Source organism: Notolepis coatsorum (genome assembly GCF_963971535.1).
Source record: "Notolepis coatsorum genome assembly, chromosome: 1".
Taxonomy (NCBI): domain Eukaryota; kingdom Metazoa; phylum Chordata; class Actinopteri; order Aulopiformes; family Paralepididae; genus Notolepis; species Notolepis coatsorum.
In genome coordinates, this window is record NC_140165.1 from 192,051,476 (window position 1) to 192,071,923 (window position 20,448).

Below are 20,448 nucleotides of genomic sequence, written 5' to 3' on the forward strand. Positions count from 1 at the left end.
TGGTCTCTTTGCCGCCTGAAGCGCTCTTGTCGGGCGGGCGGAAGCTTCTCTAAAATCCTCTCGACATTAGAGTTTGCGTATAGTTCGTGCATACCCTTTTCTCGTTGCGCCCCCAGCATCCCTACCAGGGATTGTACCTTGATAGACAGGTCGTCTAGTGAGCGATTGTCTGTTGCTGGGGGTAGGCGGTCAATATGCCTTATCTCTTGTATTACGTAATCCCATATGCGTCCATATCTTTGGTCGAGTGCTGCTAGAGCCGCTGTGTATGGGGTAGTAGAGGTGGCATAGGCCAGCGCTATATTGTGCGCTCGGGGCACCTTGAGGTGCTTCAATAGGATAGCATACTTGTGGCGTTCATCAGCTACATCAGCCATCATTGTCTCTAAGCACATCCGTAGCTCCGTGTACTGTGCTCTGTTCTCATGGGTGAAGTCTGGAAACGTCGGTGTGCCAATGTATGATGCCGTAGATGGCTGGCACATCGGTGAGCGTTGGAAGAGAGGCCTCCTAGGCGAGTCTCTTACGCCTCTCGGTGGGCTGGTACCGGCAGGGTACCATGGCCCGCGTATCCAGGTGCTATTCCTCTGGACTGGTTGTGCGTCAATCTCACCCGTGAATTGAGTCGGGGGTCTGTAGCGCAGAGCCGCGGGGGTAGAGCCTGGGCTGTACTGGACCTCCTGGTCCTGTGGAGTACTGTGCTACTGTCGGGCTTGACTCTCCTCCTCTCCCTCTTCTTCTTCCTCTGGCAGGTCCTCTAGATCCTGTAGTCGTCTATTTAGCCTCTCCGCGGTGTATACCGTTCCTTCCTTGTAGCTGGGTCTCACTGGGACCGGTCGGGGAAGGAGTTCGGAGGGGGGTATAGGCTCTCTCTGGTGGTCGGGCTCAGGGTCGCTTGATCGGTTAGGGGAGGGTGCCCTTGACCCGTGTCTTGACGAGGCCCTGGAACCCCGTGCGGAGGGAGGGGGTGTTGCCCTGACGATCAGCTGCTCCATTAGCTGCGCTTGTAATCGGTCGCGCTCGGCTTCGCGCTTGGTGAGAGCGATGTCGCGCTCTGCTTCTCTTTGGGCACCGGCAGCGGCGCGCTGGGCTTCGGCGGCGGCGCGCTGGGATTCGGCGTGGTCTCTTACCATATTCTCTTCCGTCTGAAGGCGTCTAATCTCTAGACGTATACGATCTTCGTCGCTCCGTTGCTGCGCTTGAATGCGTTCTCTTTCCATGGAAGAATGTTCGCGCTCGCTAAGCATCTGTGCTTGGAGTCGATCGCGCTCTGCTTGGAGTCGATCGCGCTCTGTAGAGGCTGCTAGGCTGGCGAGGAATGCCTGTGCCAGCATCTTGTCCGCCTCGCTGGGGGAAGACGCTGGTTGAGGTGATCCGCTCCTGGCAGTACTCGTTGGAGATGCGTTCTCCTGTGGGGAGTCCTGGAGCTCTATCTCCTGGGCGCTCTCCTCTTCTTGTACCGGGCAGAGTTCCATCTCTGGAGGGTTGTCTTTCTCCTGGGGCTCTCCGGGGACTACTTCCTCGGTCTTGGCGGGGGGTAAAGTCGTGTCAGTTCCCTCCTGGTCCCTACCGTGAGCTTGGTCAGTTACATTAGAACCCACTAGGGCCTCTGTTGGCGGGGTAGCCTGGTTGATAGGGTCGGACATCATTTTACTTTCTACTTTTTCCGCGTTTACCGTCTGTAGAAGGCTAGGTAGTATACTGGCAACGTAATCCTCTAAGTACTGAGGTGGCTGCCGTCTACGCTGCGGGCGATCTACTTTAGGAGGACCGTTTTGTGGAGTGTTCATCATAGGCCATTTCAATATTAATACCACTATATTAATATTACACTAGTTACCCTCCGGCTCGAAGGACCAATTGTAACTGAGGGGTACAATTCCCTGACTGTATTGATAAGTATGGTATCATTAAACCACTACCGCTTTATGTACTTTAATTACTGGCCATACAGTACACGATATATGAATATGATGAACACTTCCCACAATGAAATCGGTTCCAGTCAAAGGTATTAATCAAGTATTTAATGGAGAAAAAGGTACATAGGATACTTTACATTATTCTTTGAATGCACTTGTAAGGCAAAGGAGTATGCGTAGGCAAATCAATAACGAATGTCCATTCTCTGGTTACGCAGGAGGTAATTATACAACCTGAATCTTAGGGAATTATATCTATGGTACACTAGTGATAGCGGGAGATACTGGAAGGGGTTCCCACTGGTTGTAAGCCAGCAAGGGGGTAGAAGATCTGTCGGTAGTAGGACGTCTGGTCAACGATGACTAGGGAGACTTCAGGTACAGAAGCCGGTGCAGTAGTCTCTTGATCCACAGACGAATACAGCTTGGTTCTCTTGTAGACTGTAGCTCTACAGTGAAGAAAGCTAGGCGGCCTCAGGCTCTCTGAGCGCCGACTCGACTTGACTCCTCTCGGGGTAAATCCAACACGTGCAGGCGTCGGCGATTATCCGCTCCATAAATCATAGGACCAAAGCAAATATATTCCAGCCGCAAAGGGCTATGTATTCGTCGGGTAGATTAATCCAGTGTACATGTCCATACGGTTCTCGCCTAGGTCTCCTCGGGTGAAAGCGCCATGCGGTCGGCCCAGCCTGGATAAGAACTCTAGCTAATGCGAGAAAGCGTTGGAGATGCTGGTCACTATAGAATTCTAACCGCACGATACACTATACACAAATAGACTATTAAAGACTCAATAGAAATATGTCGCACTCGACGGTATAGTGCCAAACTCTGACAATTCAGTTACTAATTTGCACGCGGTCTCGATGCTCTATTCTGAGGCCAAACAGGCCATACTTCACCGCACGTTGTATCGTGGGTGAGGCTTCACTTAGTGGGTAACATACTAAAAGGACGAAGGGTACGGAGGTAAGGGGCTAAGGGGCTTCTACATTCACCTGCGCCGTATTTATACGCACGGTGAACAAATAGTGCCACTCTCATTTCTGTCGCCGTATCCCTGGGCAGGGCCGGGCAAGTACAGACATGTCGTGTCGGTGACTTTGAACTTGGCTCCGGGGGCCGGTCCCTGGCGCCGGTGGACCGCTGTCCAATAGGAGAATGAACTATTATGGGCTGGACTAAAGGGATATTCCGTGTATATGTACAAGGAATATACAAGGGATATCAAACGATATACAAATACTATGCAATATATATCAATAAATAAATATATATATTCGGTTTAATCTGATCCTTCGTAACACAAACAGTACTGTATTTGCAAATCTGGTATCATAAATGTATAGATGTAGCAGTACTGTCTATCTGTGTCATGTGTGTCATATATGTTATGATGAATTGAAAATGGGGGACCCTGATGTAAACAAGACGAAATTCTTTCTCTGGTCTGCATCCCCTTATGTAATTGAGCTGTACTGTACTGTACCCATTCTGCAATCTGTTAATAAAGTTTTCAATCAATCAATCAAACAAAGGTCTGTCCCATTGTATACCAATCAATGGGATACATTGCATGTTGACCTGCATTCTTTCAAATGTATATAATGAATCATTAAAACAGATGTGTAACAAATAAGAAATACAAATTCCACAGAAGACATTAAATTATTATTATTTTCAATCATTTCACAATAATTGCATAATTGTGTTTGAATATCTGAGTAATTATTTGTCCAAAATAGCTGGTTCAGATATGGTTAATCCAGCTGCCCTGTGATCAGATGAATCCATATTATTTATTTTTCTGACATCAAATTCGTAATTTCTTATTGTACAAATATTGTCATATTTATTTTAATTATGATTAAGTAATTAATTCCAAGGAGGCCTGTAGCGTTGACGTGAAGGAATCACTATGAGAACACAGTCTGTCAAGTTATAATAACATTTTAAATTAGTCAATCAATCATGAGATTTGATCGTGGGCTGAGAGCATATTTAAGTGTGCTCCTCAGCACTCTTAGATCTGCTCTCAAATAAGATCTCAGGAAAATTTGAAGACTCCCACTCCCAGCCCTAATATGTCTTAAATAGGCCGAAATCTGGACGAAATATTTTGTCGTAACTTCGTTCGAGAAATGAGACCCAATGTTTGCATCCTTCCAGTCCTGTGGGAGGGTCTCATGTTCCCAGATGTTGCAGATCAGGAGGTGCAGACGGCGCGTGAGGAAGTACCCTCCGTGTTTGAAAACCTCTGCTGGGATGCCATCGGGTCCAGGGCTTTTATTGTTCTTTAGACCCGCAATGGCTTGACGGGTCTCAGAGAAGTGTGGTGGGGTGTCCAGGTGCATGACTGGTGGCATGTCTGGGAGATTATCCAGGATATGTGGGTTAGTGGGGTTGGTGTGGTTGAGTAGAGACTCAAAGTGGTTTGCCCAGTGGGTGAGGATCTCATGTCGGTCCTTAAAGAGTTTAGAACCGTCGACTGATCGAACTGGAGCAGTCGCCCGCTTCCTGGGGCCATGCAGTGCTTTGATGGCATCGTAAAAGCCCTGGGTGTTGTGGCAGTCTGCCAGGCTTTGGATCTCCTTCGCCTTCTGTATCCACCAGGCATCCTCCATAGTCCGGAGGGCTCGCTGGGTTGCTGTTCTTGCTGCAGTAAAGGCAGCTTTCAGGGTGGGAGAACCAGGGCAGGACAGGAGAGCTTTGTGGGCTTCATGCTTGGTTTTTAGCAGGGACTGTATCTTGGCTGAGTTACAATCAAACCAGTCCTGGTGTCGTTTCCTCATCTGGCCAAGTGCCTCAGAGGCTGCGCTGTGGATAGCCTGGCGCAGAGCTGGCCAGTCAGCTGATTCCTCTGGGATCTTATTAAGGTTTTCAGCAAGGAGCTGTCGGAGGTGGTTTTTTGAGGTGGGGGTGTTCAGTGCTGCAGAATTGAGTTTCTTATTAGGTGCTACCCTCGGTCCACAGGGTTGAATACTCATGAGGAGTTTGGATCTGACCATGAGGTGATCAGTCCAGCACTCGGCTCCACGCATGACTCGGGTGGTAAGGACGTCCTGTCGGTCCTTTTGGCGTACAATCACATAGTCCAGGAGATGCCAGTGTTTAGAGCGGGGGTGCTGCCATGTGGTTTTGAACCTGTTCTTCATCTGGAAGATGGTGTTGGTTATGACCAGGTGGTGTTCTGCACAGAGGGAGAGGAGCCGAAGCCCGTTGTCTTCTTCCCTACTCCATGTCGGCCAATAACTCTGTCCCATACCAGGTGCTCCGTGCCCACTCTAGCATTGAAGTCTCCCATTAATATGAGCTTGTCCGTAGCTGAAGTTTTCTGTAATATTGAGTCGAGGGCTCGGTAGAAATCCTCTTTGATGTTGAACTCAGCATCTAAAGTTGGTGCATAAGCACTAAGGAGAGTGGCGAAGCGTCCCTTTGCAAGGGGGATGCGCCAAGTCATTAGGCGTTCGCTGACACCGATGGGGGACTCTGGGATGCGTTGCAGCAGTTGGGACTTCACAGCGAAGCCTACTCCATGTGTAACTGAGGGGTACAATTCCCTGACTGTATTGAATAAGTATGGTATCATTAAACCACTACTGCGTTATGTACATTACTACTGGCCATACAGTACACAGGTATATGTGATGAACACCCCCACAATAACACGGCTTCACAAGAAATACTGTTTAGAATAATATTTATTAGAAGAGCACCAAGATTATCTTACATTATTTATTAAGATTGAGAGTTGCGCTTGTAAGGCGAAGAATGTGCATGAATAGGTCAAGAGCGTAAGTCCATGAGCATATTACGCAGGGGATAATTAATACCACCCGTAGCATAAGAATTATATATGGTACACTAGTAGGTCAGCTGGAGATACTAAGGGGGTTCCCTCCGGTTGTAAGCCAGCAGGGGGGAGGAATGTTCGAATGCAAAAGTCTGGATCAACGGGGAATCAATAAGCTCCAGCTACGGGAGGCGGTACATTACTCCCTTGATCGGCAGACGAAAGCAGCAGCTATAATCCAAGTATGCGCGACAGCATAGGTGAAAGCCAGCCAGCCTCTCCTAGAGACGGGCTCGAGTGATGCTCCTCACGGGTAAATCCCACACAGCAGCGGGGTAGATGGTTCTCTGCTCCAGCAGCCACAGTACCAAAGCAATAATCCAGCCGGAAAAGGCTCTGCATTCACCGGTGTAGATTCTCCGGTGCACGGTACTTCACATTTAACTAGGTCGAACTTGACGTTACTTCACTAAACTCTGACACTTTTACTATCCTATTCGCACGCGGTTATAATTGCTCTATTTAGACGCAAGGTTGCTCACTTCACTTGGTCGTTGACTCGTGATGAAGGCTTTAACGTTTTGGGTTAACTCGTTTGAGGGTAACTTGACTTTAGGCTAAGTGCTGCTGTATCCACCTGCGCCGTATTTATACGTACGGTGAATAATCTAGTACCAGCCTTATTTCTGTCTCGTATTACTGCGCAAAACCGGGCATGTTCAGGCATGTCTTAGCGGTGACTTTGAACTAGACATTGGGGGTATGGCCGTGGCGCCTAGGGGATCGCTTCCAATAGGAGAACGAATATTATGGTCTGTCCTGTACCAGGTAAAGGGATATTCCGTGTATATGTACAAAGAATATACAAGGGATATCAAACGATATACAAATAGTATACATGGGATCTCAAGCAATAAATATATATATTCGGTTTAATCTGACCCTTTGTAACAGCCGCCTCCTAATTAGTCCGCACCTAATTAGATAAGCAGAGACAGATTAACCGTCTTGTCCACTACTCAATGTCCGTTGTGAGGAGTAGGGCAATTCACAAAGTCAGTGGGTCATGGTCGTCATTAAGCGAGTCGGGGAGCCTTGGCAACTCTATCAGCCTCGCCACGGGTCGGGTGTATGTCCGCCCCTGGACGAGCACTTCTGCCGCTCTGACCTTTCCGTCGGCACCAGTGATCACTTTGCTTACGCGGCCGGCCGGCCACGCAGCTCGGGGTAGTGACTGGTCTATGATCACGACGACTGTGTCCACTTTTAAGTTGTCCCCGTCCTTGACCCGCTTCTGACGGGCTGGAAGGGATGGTAGGGGGGTTAGGAGGAAGCGGGCCTGAGACTGCTTTGATCTGTGCTTGGCTGCGCCTCCACCTCCTCCGTCTGTTTCTCTTGTTTGCTCTGTACCCCGTCTGAGGAGGGGCCGGTTCCGGCCGCCCCATCAAGGAGTCGCTTGGGGTGCTGGGTTCGAGGTCAGCTACGTCTGGAGCGCAGCTGAGGGGGGTGGAGTTCCAAACTCCCTCTTGTGCCCACGGTTCTCTCACAGGCCTCTCGCTTAATGTCAATAGCCTCTCAACGGGCTGTACGAGGGAGTGGCCGGTGTCGCTCGCCTTTGTGTGTAGGCAGCGTGTAGACGTGGGTTGACTGTCAAGTCCGTAGAGGGGGCCCTGGAGCGTCCACCCCAGTCGGGTCTGAACCGCGACTGGGCATCCTTTGGGTCCGATGTGGGCCGCCTCAATTGGGAGAATGAGGTCCGCGTGGTCGGAGCCGATGAGCAGGGTCGGTGTGGCGCCGTCGATAAGCGGTATAGGTAGTTGACGTAGGTGCACATACTTCGCCATTAGCTGTGGGATGGGGTAGGTGTACTGTGATAGGCCTATGTCGTGGCTGGTGAAGACGTTGGTAATACTATACTGCTTCTCGGGCTGGTCCACCGCTGCTATCTTGAAGGAGACCTTTTCACCCTTTATGGTCTTCTGGTCTCTTCTGATGGTGCGTATTGTCATGGTACCTTTGGCACCCCGCAGGCCCAACTGGGCTGCGGCGGAAGCGAGGAGGAGAGTCTTTTCAGTGTCCAGGACCTTGTCCTCGTAGCTCAGGAGCACTCTGACCACTTTGATGAGCACTCGGGGGGTCCCGCTATGCTGGTCAATGTGGAGCACTCCTGTTGGTCGGTTGCCTTGGATCTTCTGGAGTGGTGCCGACTCGCGGTCGTCCGAGTAGCACCGTGACTCCCAGTGTCTGCTGTAGCAGTCAGTACACCAGGGGGGCGGTCTGGTGGATCTTCGGTACTGGTGCCACCGCCTCGGCCTGGTACATTACCGCGACGGGCCCACTTTGTTGTCCTGGCGGACGCCTGTTGATGTCATGCAGGACCTCCAAGTGGGCACCGCCGCACCTGCTGCACTTCTTCTTCAAGCGGCACTCAGCTGCCATATGGCTGCGCGCGCAGCGGAAGCAGCGGCGGTGGTCTTTGATCCACTGACTCACCTCGTCCGTGGTCAGCTTCCCGAAAGTGTCGCATTGATACAGCCGATGTTCCCCTTCACAGTACTGGCATTCAATCTTCCACTCCTCTTTCGTCGAGGGGGTGTTGTGGTTCTTGTGCTGCGGTACTGATTCGGCTTGGTGCATAACGGTCACCGACCGGCGGTTATCATTTGATCCCCGAGGTCCTGGTCTTGGGCTTGGTCCACTCCATACGAACGTGTCCAGTCGTAGGCTGCTGACCTCCCTGGCGAGGAAATCAGATAAGTCTAGGAGGGATGCCTCTGGGCCGTTGGGGTCACGGTGGTCTCTCTGCCGCCGAAAACGCTCTTGTCGGGCGGGAGGGAGCTTCTCTAATATCCTTTCTACATTAGAGTTAGCGTACAGTTCGTATATCCCCTTTTCCTTTTGGGACCCCAGCATCCCTACCAGGGACTGTACCTTGATAGAGAGGTCATCCAATGCTCTGTTGTCTCTGGCTGGGGGGAGGCGGTCGATGTCTCTTATCTCTTGTATCACGTAGTCCCATATGCGTCCATAACGTTGGTCGAGGGCTACTAGAGCCGCGGTGTATGGGGTACTTGAGTTGGAATATGCCAGCACTATATTATGCGCTCTGGGCACCTTCAGGTGCTTGAGGAGGATAGCATATTTGTACGTCTCATCGGGGACGTCGGACATCATAGTCTCTAAGCACATCCGTAGCTCCGTGTACTGTGCTCTGTCCTCGCGTGTAAAATCCGGGAATGTCGGTGTGCCAAGGTACGATGCCATGGATGGCTGGCACATCGGTGAGCGTTGGGGGAGAGGCCTCCTGGGCGAGTCTCCCCGTACGTGTCGTCGTGGGCTGGTACTTGGTGGGTACCAAGGGCCGGGTACCCAGGTGCTGTTCCTCGGTGCTGACGGTGCGTCAAACTCACCCGTGAGTTGAGTCGGGGGTTTGTAGCGCAGTGCCTCGGGGCTGACGTCTGGGCTGTACTGGGCCTCCTGGTCCAGAGTACGTTGCTGCTGGTCGGGGCTGTACTGGGCCTCCTGGTCCAGAGTACGTTGCTGCTGGTCGGCTTGACATTCCTCCTCTTCCTCTTCCTCTTCCTCTGCTAAGTCCTGGAGTCTTCTAGTCAGTCTCTCGGCGACGTAGGCCGGTTCTTCCCGGTTGCTGGGTCTCGTATGGACCGGCCGGGGAGGGGGTTCGGAGACGTGGACAGGATCCTCCTGTTGGCGGGGTCCTGGGTCGCTTGGTCGGGTAGGGGAATGTGCCCTAGACCCTTGTCGTGATGATCTCCGGGAGCTCCGTGCGGAGAGAGGGGGTGTCGCCATGGCGATCAATTGTTCTACCATCTTCGCCTGCTGCCGGTCGCGCTCTGCTTCGCGCTGGGCATGGGCGGCGGCGCGCTGTGCTTCGCGGTGGGCATTGGTGGCGTCGCGCTGCGCATTGACGGCGGCGTGCTGCGCCTCGGCGCGGCTTCTTTCAATGTTCTCTTCCGTCTGAAGGCGTCTGGTCTCCAGTCTTATGCGGTCGTCTTCACTCCTTTGTTGCGCCTGGAAGCGCTCTCGCTCGGTTGCAGAATGTTCGCGTTCACTGAGGGCTTGCGCTTGGAGTTGCGCGTGAAGGCGCTCTCGTTGGTCTGCAGCTTGTTCGCGCTCGCTCGTCTGTTGCGCTTGAAGTCGATCGCGTTCGGTGGAGGCTGCCAGGGTGGTGATGAATGCCTGCGCCAGCATCTTGTCCGCTTCGCTGGGGGAAGACACCGGCGGAGGTGATCGGCTTCTGGCAGTGCTCGTTGGAGATCCGTTCTCCTGTCCCGCTCCGAGGAGGTCCATCTCCTGGGTGTGCATCTCTTCTGGTAGTGGGTCGGGTTCCGTCCCTGGAGCGCTTTCTTTATCCTGGAGCTCTCCGGGGACTGTCCCGTTGGCGTTGTCGGGGGGTAAAGTCATGTCATGTCCCTCCTGGTCCCCCCCGTGAGCTTGGTCAGTTACGTTAGAACCCACTAGGGTCTCTACTGGCAGGGTCGCCTGGTCGGTAGGGTTTGACATACTTTGGCTATCCGCTTTACTTATTTTATCCGCCTTTAACGTCTGTATAAAGCTAGGTAGTAGACTGGCAGCGTAGTCCTCTAGGTAAGAAGGTGGCTGCCGTCTGCGCGTCGGGCGTTCTAGCTTAGGAGAGCCGTTTGTGGAGTGTTCACCGCTGGCCATGTCAATATTAATATTATATTAATATTACGCTAATTACCCTCCGGCTCGAAGGACCAATTGTAACTGAGGGGTACAATTCCCTGACTGTATTGAATAAGTATGGTATCATTAAACCACTACTGCGTTATGTACATTACTACTGGCCATACAGTACACAGGTATATGTGATGAACACCCCCACAATAACACGGCTTCACAAGAAATACTGTTTAGAATAATATTTATTAGAAGAGCACCAAGATTATCTTACATTATTTATTAAGATTGAGAGTTGCGCTTGTAAGGCGAAGAATGTGCATGAATAGGTCAAGAGCGTAAGTCCATGAGCATATTACGCAGGGGATAATTAATACCACCCGTAGCATAAGAATTATATATGGTACACTAGTAGGTCAGCTGGAGATACTAAGGGGGTTCCCTCCGGTTGTAAGCCAGCAGGGGGGAGGAATGTTCGAATGCAAAAGTCTGGATCAACGGGGAATCAATAAGCTCCAGCTACGGGAGGCGGTACATTACTCCCTTGATCGGCAGACGAAAGCAGCAGCTATAATCCAAGTATGCGCGACAGCATAGGTGAAAGCCAGCCAGCCTCTCCTAGAGACGGGCTCGAGTGATGCTCCTCACGGGTAAATCCCACACAGCAGCGGGGTAGACGGTTCTCTGCTCCAGCAGCCACAGTACCAAAGCAATAATCCAGCCGGAAAAGGCTCTGCATTCACCGGTGTAGATTCTCCGGTGCACGGTACTTCACATTTAACTAGGTCGAACTTGACGTTACTTCACTAAGCTCTGACACTTTTACTATCCTATTCGCACGCGGTTATAATTGCTCTATTTAGACGCAAGGTTGCTCACTTCACTTGGTCGTTGACTCGTGATGAAGGCTTTAACGTTTTGGGTTAACTCGTTTGAGGGTAACTTGACTTTAGGCTAAGTGCTGCTGTATCCACCTGCGCCGTATTTATACGTACGGTGAATAATCTAGTACCAGCCTTATTTCTGTCTCGTATTACTGCGCAAAACCGGGCATGTTCAGGCATGTCTTAGCGGTGACTTTGAACTAGACATTGGGGGTATGGCCGTGGCGCCTAGGGGATCGCTTCCAATAGGAGAACGAATATTATGGTCTGTCCTGTACCAGGTAAAGGGATATTCCGTGTATATGTACAAAGAATATACAAGGGATATCAAACGATATACAAATAGTATACATGGGATCTCAAGCAATAAATATATATATTCGGTTTAATCTGACCCTTTGTAACACCATGGATGCGGCGAGTGCCTTCAGGGACCCCCTTCCAGAAGAAGGTGTTTCCTGCACCAACCTCTGTCAGGGAGTCCTCTCCATGTAGTCTAGTCTCGCTGAGAGCTGCAATGTCGATGTTATACCTTGCGAGTTCCAGGGCCACGAGTGCTGTCCTGCGGTGTGGAGGGGAGAGAGCAGATGGTGGAGGTAAACGGTACCCTATCCCCCCCCCTCACAGTAAGCTGTGGTGTTCCACAAGGAAGCATACTAGGTCCACTACTGTTCCTAATTTATGCAAATGACATGTCGTCAGCTTGTGACTGCAACTTGTTCCTGTTTGCGGACGACTCAGCCCTGCTGGTCTCTGACAAGAACAAGTTACAGGTTGAAAAAACCCTCAGCTCAGAACTAGGCAAAATCTGCATATGGCTCGCTGATAACAAACTATCATTACACATGGGCAAAACAGAGTCCATTCTCTTCGGTTCAAATAACAAACTCAGCAAGACCGACGGCTTCTCAGTTACAGTGGGTGACAATATTGTCACAAGGAAAGAAGATATTACCTACCTGGGTTCCATCCTAGAGGCAAATCTTTCCTGTGACAAAATGGCATCCAATGTAATAAAAAAAGTCAACCAACGAACTCGATTCTTGTACCGGATCTCCTCACTGGTAAACAAGAATACCCTGAAGACTCTAGCAGGAGCACTCATTCAAGGGTACTACGACTATGCTTGCACCTCATGGTACCAAAGCACCTCAAAGGCGCTAAAAACAAAATTACAAACATCTCAAAACAAACTGGTCAGACTACTGCTTGACCTTACTCCTAGAACCCACCTCACCCCTGCCCACTTTGACAACCTAGGATGGCTTAGAGTAGACGACAGAGTACAGCAACTTGCAATGGGCCTGGTCTACAAGATACACTACACGACCAAGGTACCCATGTACATGACAAAATACTTCCCAAAGGTCAGTGAATACCACGATCACAACACCAGAGGGAGCTCCACAAATCATGTTAAACCCAGATTCGGCTCAAACAAGGGACTAAACACGTTTCGCAATTATGCCACATCAATGTGGAACGCCCTACCCAAAGCTGTAAAGGAATGTGAATCACTACCCACTTTCAAAAACACTCTCAAAAAACACCTAAGGGAGACTGCAACTCGAAACTGGCCCCTGTAAATGTCCGAACACAACCCCCTCCAATGTACAGTAAATTACCAAGTATGGTCTTGTCAATAATCCAATGTACAGTGTTTGTTTGTACAGGTGTACAGTGTCCCCCACCCACCCCTCCTACCCCCCCCCCCCCCCCCCACTCCTACCCAACCCCCCCCCCCCCCCCCCACCCACCCATCCACCTCCAATGTACAGTCCCCCCCCCACCTACCCAATCCAATGTACAGTTTCTACGTCTAATGTATATACTCTTTTCTTTCTGGACTCTTTTTGTATCACAAACAGTACTGTAATTGCAAATCTGGTATGTCATAAATGTATAGATGTAGCAGTACTGTCTATCGGTATGTCATGTATGTCACATATGTTACGATGAATTGAAAATGGGGGACCCTGATGTAAACAAGACGAAAGTCTTTCTCTGGTCTGCATCCCCTTAACAATTGTATATATTGTACTGTACTGTACCCATTCTGCAATCTGTTAATAAAGTTTTCAATCAATCAATCAATCAGTGGCCTGTCAGGTGTTTCAGCCAGGTCCAGCAGTGTGCGAACATTCCACGAAGCAATACATAAATGCTTATTTCTTAATATTTTAGTTTTTCGACCGCAAAAGGGGATGCTCCGACGGTTGCGGTATACCGCCCGGAGATAGAAGAGCAGACAATGTTTGGACCACCTTTTCTAGGTCCTTCCCCATCTCAGGGGTGAGCAGTGTGGGGCTGCTCAGTCACAATGGAAGCTGCCGAAGCGATGCGCTGCTCCATCCCACAGTCTCAACGACCATCACTCCATTGTCGCCTGTGTGCATGGTTTGGCTAGACACTCCCAGCCACATCCTTGGCCTGTACCTACCGCCATTCCACAACGCCACAGGACTTTTTGAAGGGGGGGGGGGGGGGGGGGGGGGGAAGCTTGCACATAGGTGAGGATTAAGGTGAGGGTGTGGCTGTGCAGTCCTCACTCCCACCATCTTCACTCCTTGCAGATTAACCTCCAGTGGCATGAGAGAACCCATGACGACCTTCGTCTGGCAGGAGTTGCAGGGGGCTGCCGGTGGTCCGGTCTGTTGGACTCCGCCTGTGCCTGTCCCCATGGCAGATTTTTCCTCAGGGTTTACTCCCCTAGCCACTATACCCGCCCCGGGTTTACCCATGTGGCAATGGGGGTCCCTTCCTCCGACTTTGCAGCCGTTGTGGTGGTTCTCACATCCACCATCTTCCGCCTGCTCCACCGTTGAGGTGTTTTGGGATCACTCTTAGTCTGGCCTCTACCCTTCGACCTGTTCGGCTTGGGTGACCCTGCCAGGAGTGCGAGACTCCCGCCGACATAGCTCTAGGGGTCATGGAGACATGCAAAGTGCCTCACCACAATAAGGTGGTGATCCCGGCGAGAGACACACACACACACACACACACAGTGACACACACAATCTCACTCTCTCTTTCTCTCTGTCTCTCTCTCAGACATAGATGAGTGCAGGGAGACAGCTGATGTAGGGCTGGGCGATATGGCCAAAAATGTTATCGCGATAAAATTATAAAATTATTTTCATATAACTCGATATCGATAATTATCGCCGATATAATGTCTGTCAAGTTTAATTAACTTCTTATGCCCGGCGCCGATGGACGGGCTATTAATAGACTTGTTTTGCTGCTGCGAATGTCTCGAGAGTCGAGTTGATGTCGTCATCAGTCCGCGCACGTTAGCAGTTAGCCAGAGCAAGCGGAGTATCTCATGACAATGTACTAAATATGACCCTAAAATACTCTGTTCCGCCCCAATACATTGCAACGACGTCCACCGTATACCCCACACTACTATAACAGTTACCCTAAGAATTCAAAACACACACCAACTCGGCAGGTAAACTGTAAAATAGCGCCGTGCAAGCTAATTATCCTAGCCAGCCTCGTTTCCAAGCGGTGTATTCCATGACAATGTACTAAATATGACCATAAAATACTCTGTTCCGCCCCAATACATTGCAACGACGTCCACCGTATACCCCACACTACTATAACAGTTACCCTCAGAATTCAAAACACACACCAACTCGGCAGGTAAACTGTAAAATAGCGCCGTGCAAGCTAATTATCCTAGCCAGCCTCGTTTCCAAGCGGTGTATTCCATGACAATGTACTAAATATGACCATAAAATACTCTGTTCCGCCCCAATACATTGCAACGACGTCCACCGTATACCCCACACTACTATAACAGTTACCCTCAGAATTCAAAACACACACCAACTCGGCAGGTAAACTGTAAAATAGCGCCGTGCAAGCTAATTATCCTAGCCAGCCTCGTTTCCAAGCGGTGTATTGCATGACAATGTACTAAATATGACCATAAAATACTCTGTTCCGCCCCAATACATTGCAACGACGTCCACCATATACCCCACACTACTATAACAGTTACCCTCAGAATTCAAAACACACACCAACTCGGCAGGTAAACTATAAAATAGCGCCGTGCAAGCTAATTATCCTAGCCAGCCTCGTTTGCTACTTGAGCTCTACGTCTCCTTCCGCTGTCGGCCATCTCCTTCACTGATTGGTTGTTAGTACGTGTGCTCATATCCAAGCTTGGAAAATCGATATATCGAAACTTTGCGACCACGTTTCATGTTTATTTCGAGGAAATAATTTATCGCGATAGTTATCGTTATCGTTTTATCGCCCAGCCCTAAGCTGATGCATGTGGTCGTAGCGCTCTGTGTGAAAACACTCCAGGCAGCTACAGGTGTGTGTGTGGAGCCGGATACAAGTTACAGGGCAATACCTGTACTGGTAAGACACACACACAAGAGGAAATACTGCTAATTCCTAGTTCCTCCTAGTGAGGCCAGGCTTCTGAAAGCCTCTCACAACTAGCCTATGGACATGAGCCAGACTATCAAACCTGTAGCCTAGCTGTGAAATGGTTTAGAGCTCTATATGTAGCCTACCTATGAAATGGTTTAGAGCTCTATATGTAGCCTAGCTGTGAAATGGTTTAGAGCTCTATATGTAGCCTAGCTATGAAATGGTTTAGAGCTTTATATGTAGCCTAGCTATGAAATGGTTTAGAGCTTGAATGAATGAATGAAAACTTTATTTAACAGATTGCAGAATGGGTACAATACAGTACGGCTCAATACATACAATTGTTAAGGGGATGCAGACCAGAGAAAGACGTTTGTCTTGTTTACATCAGGGTCCCCCATTTTCAATTCATATAGACATTTATGACATACACAACATACATGACATTTATGGCATAGGGACATACAGGTATTTAGTACTGATACATTTGTGACATAAACGGTATTCAAATATACAGTATACTGTTACCCATAGATCCTGACAGAGTATATACATATGATGGGGAGGGGACTGTACATTAGGAGGGGGTGGGTGGGTGGGAGAGAAATATACATACGGTGGGGTGGAGACTGTACATTTGGAGGGGGTGGGTGGGAGAGAAATATACATACGGCGGGGAGAGAATATATACATGCGGTGGGGAGGAGACTGTCTATTAGGAGGTGGTGGGGGTTTGGGCATTTACGGTGGCCAGTTTCGAATTGCAGCCTCCCGTAGGTGCTCTTTAAGAGCGGTTTTGAATGTGGGTAGGGATTCACATTCCTTTACAGCTTTGGGTAGAGCGTTCCACATTGATGTGGCATAATTGCGAAACGTGTTTAGTCCCTTGTTTGAGCCGAATCTGGGTTTAACATGATTTGTTAAATAGCTTCACCTGTAGCCTAGCTATGCAATGGTTTGGAGCTAACTTATCTGAGATCCTTCTGGACAACAACAGCAATATTAGAGAACACATAATGGGGGGGGGGGGGGGTCTGCTGATGGAGACTCAGTGTTCAGGGTAACAGAGCATGAGGTGAGACGGATCTTTAAAAAAGTGGATATCAGGAAGGCAGCAGGACCGGACGGCATCCCCGGCCGCGTCCTAAAAGTCTGTGCCGACCAACTGGCCCCGGTATTCACTGACATCTTCAACCTGTCCTTGGAACAGGCCGTCATCCCCACCTGTCTGAAGAAGTCCACCATCATCCCTGTACCCAAAAAATCTACGCCCGCTTGCCTCAACGACTACCGCCCTGTAGCCCTCACCTCCATAGCCATGAAGTGCTTTGAGAAGCTAGTGAAGGGCTACATCTGTTCCTCCCTCCCCATCAACCTGGACCCCCTGCAATTTGCATATCGCCCCAACAGGTCCACGGAGGACGCCATAGCCCATGTGCTGCACACAGCAGCATCACATCTGGACAAGAGGAAGGGGAACTATGTGAGAATGCTGTTCATCGACTACAGCTCAGCATTCAATACCATAGTCCCCTCCAAACTCATAGCCAAGCTCAGGGACCTGGGCTTGAACTATGACCTGTGCCAGTGGGTCCTGGACTTCCTGACGGGCAGACCCCAGGTGGTAAGAGCCGGCAACTGCACCTCCTCATCCATCACGCTCAACATAGGGGCCCCCCAGGGCTGTGTTCTGAGCCCCCTCCTCTACTCCCTGTACACACATGACTGCGTAGCACAGCGGAACAACAACACCATCATCAAATTTGCTGATGACACAGTAGTGGTGGGCCTGATCTCTGCCAACGACGAAAGGGCCTACCTGGAAGAGGTAGAGAACCTGTCACAGTGGTGTCAGGAGAACTGCCTCTCCCTGAACGTCAGCAAAACAAAAGAGATGATTGTGGACTTCAGGAGGTCGGGGGTCAAGGACTACAGCCCCCTCAGCATCGACGGGGCACCAGTTGAGAGAGTGAACAGTTTCAAGTACCTCGGAGCCCACATATCCGAGGACTTGACATGGACCACACACATTGACAGTGTTGTGAAGAAGGCACGACAACGCCTCTACTTCCTCAGGCGCCTAAGGAAGTTCCAAGTCAGTCAGAAGATCCTTAGGAACTTCTACTCATGTACAATAGAGAGCATCCTGACCGGCAACATCACCTCCTGGTTTGGGAATAGCACTGCACAAGACCGTAGCAGACTACAAAGAGTGACACGTTCAGCCGAACGCACAATTAGAGGGGGGCTTCCCACCCTCCAGAACATTTACAACAAGCGGTGCAAGGGGAAGGCTAAGAGAATTATTAAGGACTCGAGCCACCCGAACAACTGCCTCTTTGAACTGCTGCCGTCAGGCAAGCGATACCGGAGTCTTATGGCGAGCACAGAAAGACTCAGAAGGAGCTTCTATCCCCAGGCCATCAGGCTGCTAAACGAACAATAATCGCTAAACGAACAATAATCACTATGCAACAACCATCAAATGCACACAGCACACACACCCACACGCACACACTCACTCAAACAAACAACACACTGCAGCACCCACTCTCCACACTTTAGATCACACAAACACACTTACACTTTATATTTATTGATAAAGGATTTGCACTACAACTCGTACACCTACTGTGAATTGTACCTAAACTGCACCTCGTCCATTTATGCCTTGCACTATATAGTATTGTATATTAGTACACTGCACAGTATTGTATATTGTATGGTAACTACGTCTACGAACATTGTACATATGTCTAAACTGAACACTGTGACCTCTTTTTTTACTTCTAATTTTTACTATGTCTTTATTTCATACTTATCTTGTCATGCACAGTCTCTGGAGCGCAACAGTAAGAAGCATTTTGTACAAAAGTATTCTGTACTTCTGTATGACAACTATTAAAGAAACTTGAAACTTGAACTTGAATTATCATTTCAAAGACTGAACATAGTTAGATTGAAAGGGAAATTAAGTTGTTAGAGGTTAAATAGATGCAGGGTCCTTTGATAGGACCCTGCATCTATTTGACCTCTAACAACCCATCATCTACACACACTGCACAAACACTCACCTTACCACTCACTTTAGTTACTTTAGTCACTTTATTCACTTTAACACACTTTATATTTATCTATTATTAAAGAGATTTGCACTACATTCATACCTCATTTGCACCCTACCCTAAGTTTTGTACCTCTGCATTGTACCTCACTGTTACTCATTTTACTCTGTATTGTATATTGTATATATGTATATTGACTTTACTTACTTCTTAATGACTTCTTAATTACTTTTTTTACTTACTTTCTTTTTACTGTATGGAGCACACTCGCTCATACAGAAACAAGCATTTCATCATAAAGTATTCTGTATTTTGTTGTGACAAATAATAAACAAACTTGAAACTTGATATCAAGTCCATTGTTATATGTGTACACACATACACACACACTGTAATCTCTCTCCCTGTAGATGTAAATGAGTGTGAGGTGGGCGGGGCCTGTCCAGGTCAGGAGTGTATCAACACAGAGGGTTCATTCAGTTGTCGAGCCTGTAGAAAAGGATACCACAGTGTCACCGGACAGTGTACAGGTACACACACACACACACACACACGCACACACATATTCCCCAGTTAGTAGCTAGATTAATACATTTAGTGGAAGTGTCAATGATCAAATAATCTCGATAAAACCACTAGTCTAGATGGAAACATAGGTCCACCTGCATGGTCTGGATTTTTTTTCGCCACCTGTTTTTTCTTAATCCTTGAAGTGTCTATTTTAATATTTTAACAGGTAACAGGTTGAAATAATGTCCCATGGGGTTTATTTTTAACCCTTTATTGCACCTATCCTGAACGAAAAACTGAAAAGGAAGAAAAAGAAAACGGCATAACTTTTGAAGTTAACAACATATAGAGACAAATTAAAACATTTCCCTAAACAATATTGACCCAAGGAATTCAGTAAAATTCTTATTTGTAAGATTCAAACACATCTTGATTCTATTTCAGGACAAGAAAATGCAAAAAAAGCTGAAAATGTTTAGATCACTATTTTCCCACTTTACTCAAATGTAGTCCATCAGATGAGATCAATTTGAGTTTAATATTGGAAATACAATGTTAATAAAGATTGTATCATGCTGTTATGCCCTAGTTATTGTAGATTTTGTGTAAACAATGCCAAAAGTGGAAGACTAATGTGAAAAGACTAATTCGTCCTACATAGACAAATTAACACATTTTCCTATACAATTTGAAATCCAGTGAAATATGTTTTGTTAAGGTTCAAACATAGTACTATTACAGTACATCTTCTCTGTTGGCACAACATTAAAACCTAAACTACTAATCATCATCATCATCATCATCATAATCATCATCATCATCATCAAAGAGATCGTCAAAGTCTATATCTCCAATCTCCATCCTCATCACACTCGTACTCGCCATCCCCCTCATCCACTTTATGTTTTGCATAATCTGCTTCCTTATTAAGAGCTTCAGTATATAGAGGTTGGTCATGCTGACATGGTAGAGGAGGATCATCAGTATATGGATAGGTTGGTCATGCTGACATGGTAGAGGAGGATCATCAGTATATAGAGGTTGGTCATGCTGACATGGTAGATGAGGATCATCAGTATATAGAGAGGTTGGTCATGCTGACATGGTAGAGGAGGATCATCAGTATATGAGAGGTTGGTCATGCTGACATGGTAGAGGAGGATCATCAGTATATGAGAGGTTGGTCATGCTGACATGGTAGAGGAGGATCATCA

The 20,448-nt window shown here is 48.5% G+C and overlaps 1 protein-coding gene across 6 annotated transcripts in view; it reads left to right on the forward strand.

Annotated features, from left to right (window-relative positions):
* ltbp4 (latent transforming growth factor beta binding protein 4) overlaps positions 1–20,448 on the forward strand; it is a 219,225-nt gene that overhangs the window by 137,662 nt on the left and 61,115 nt on the right. For all 6 annotated transcript variants that reach the window (XM_084334973.1, XM_084334977.1, XM_084334974.1 and 3 more), the window contains one exon: positions 19,135–19,254. In XM_084334973.1, coding sequence (XP_084191099.1) covers positions 19,135–19,254 — 120 coding nt within the window. The remainder of the gene's footprint in view (positions 1–19,134; positions 19,255–20,448) is intronic.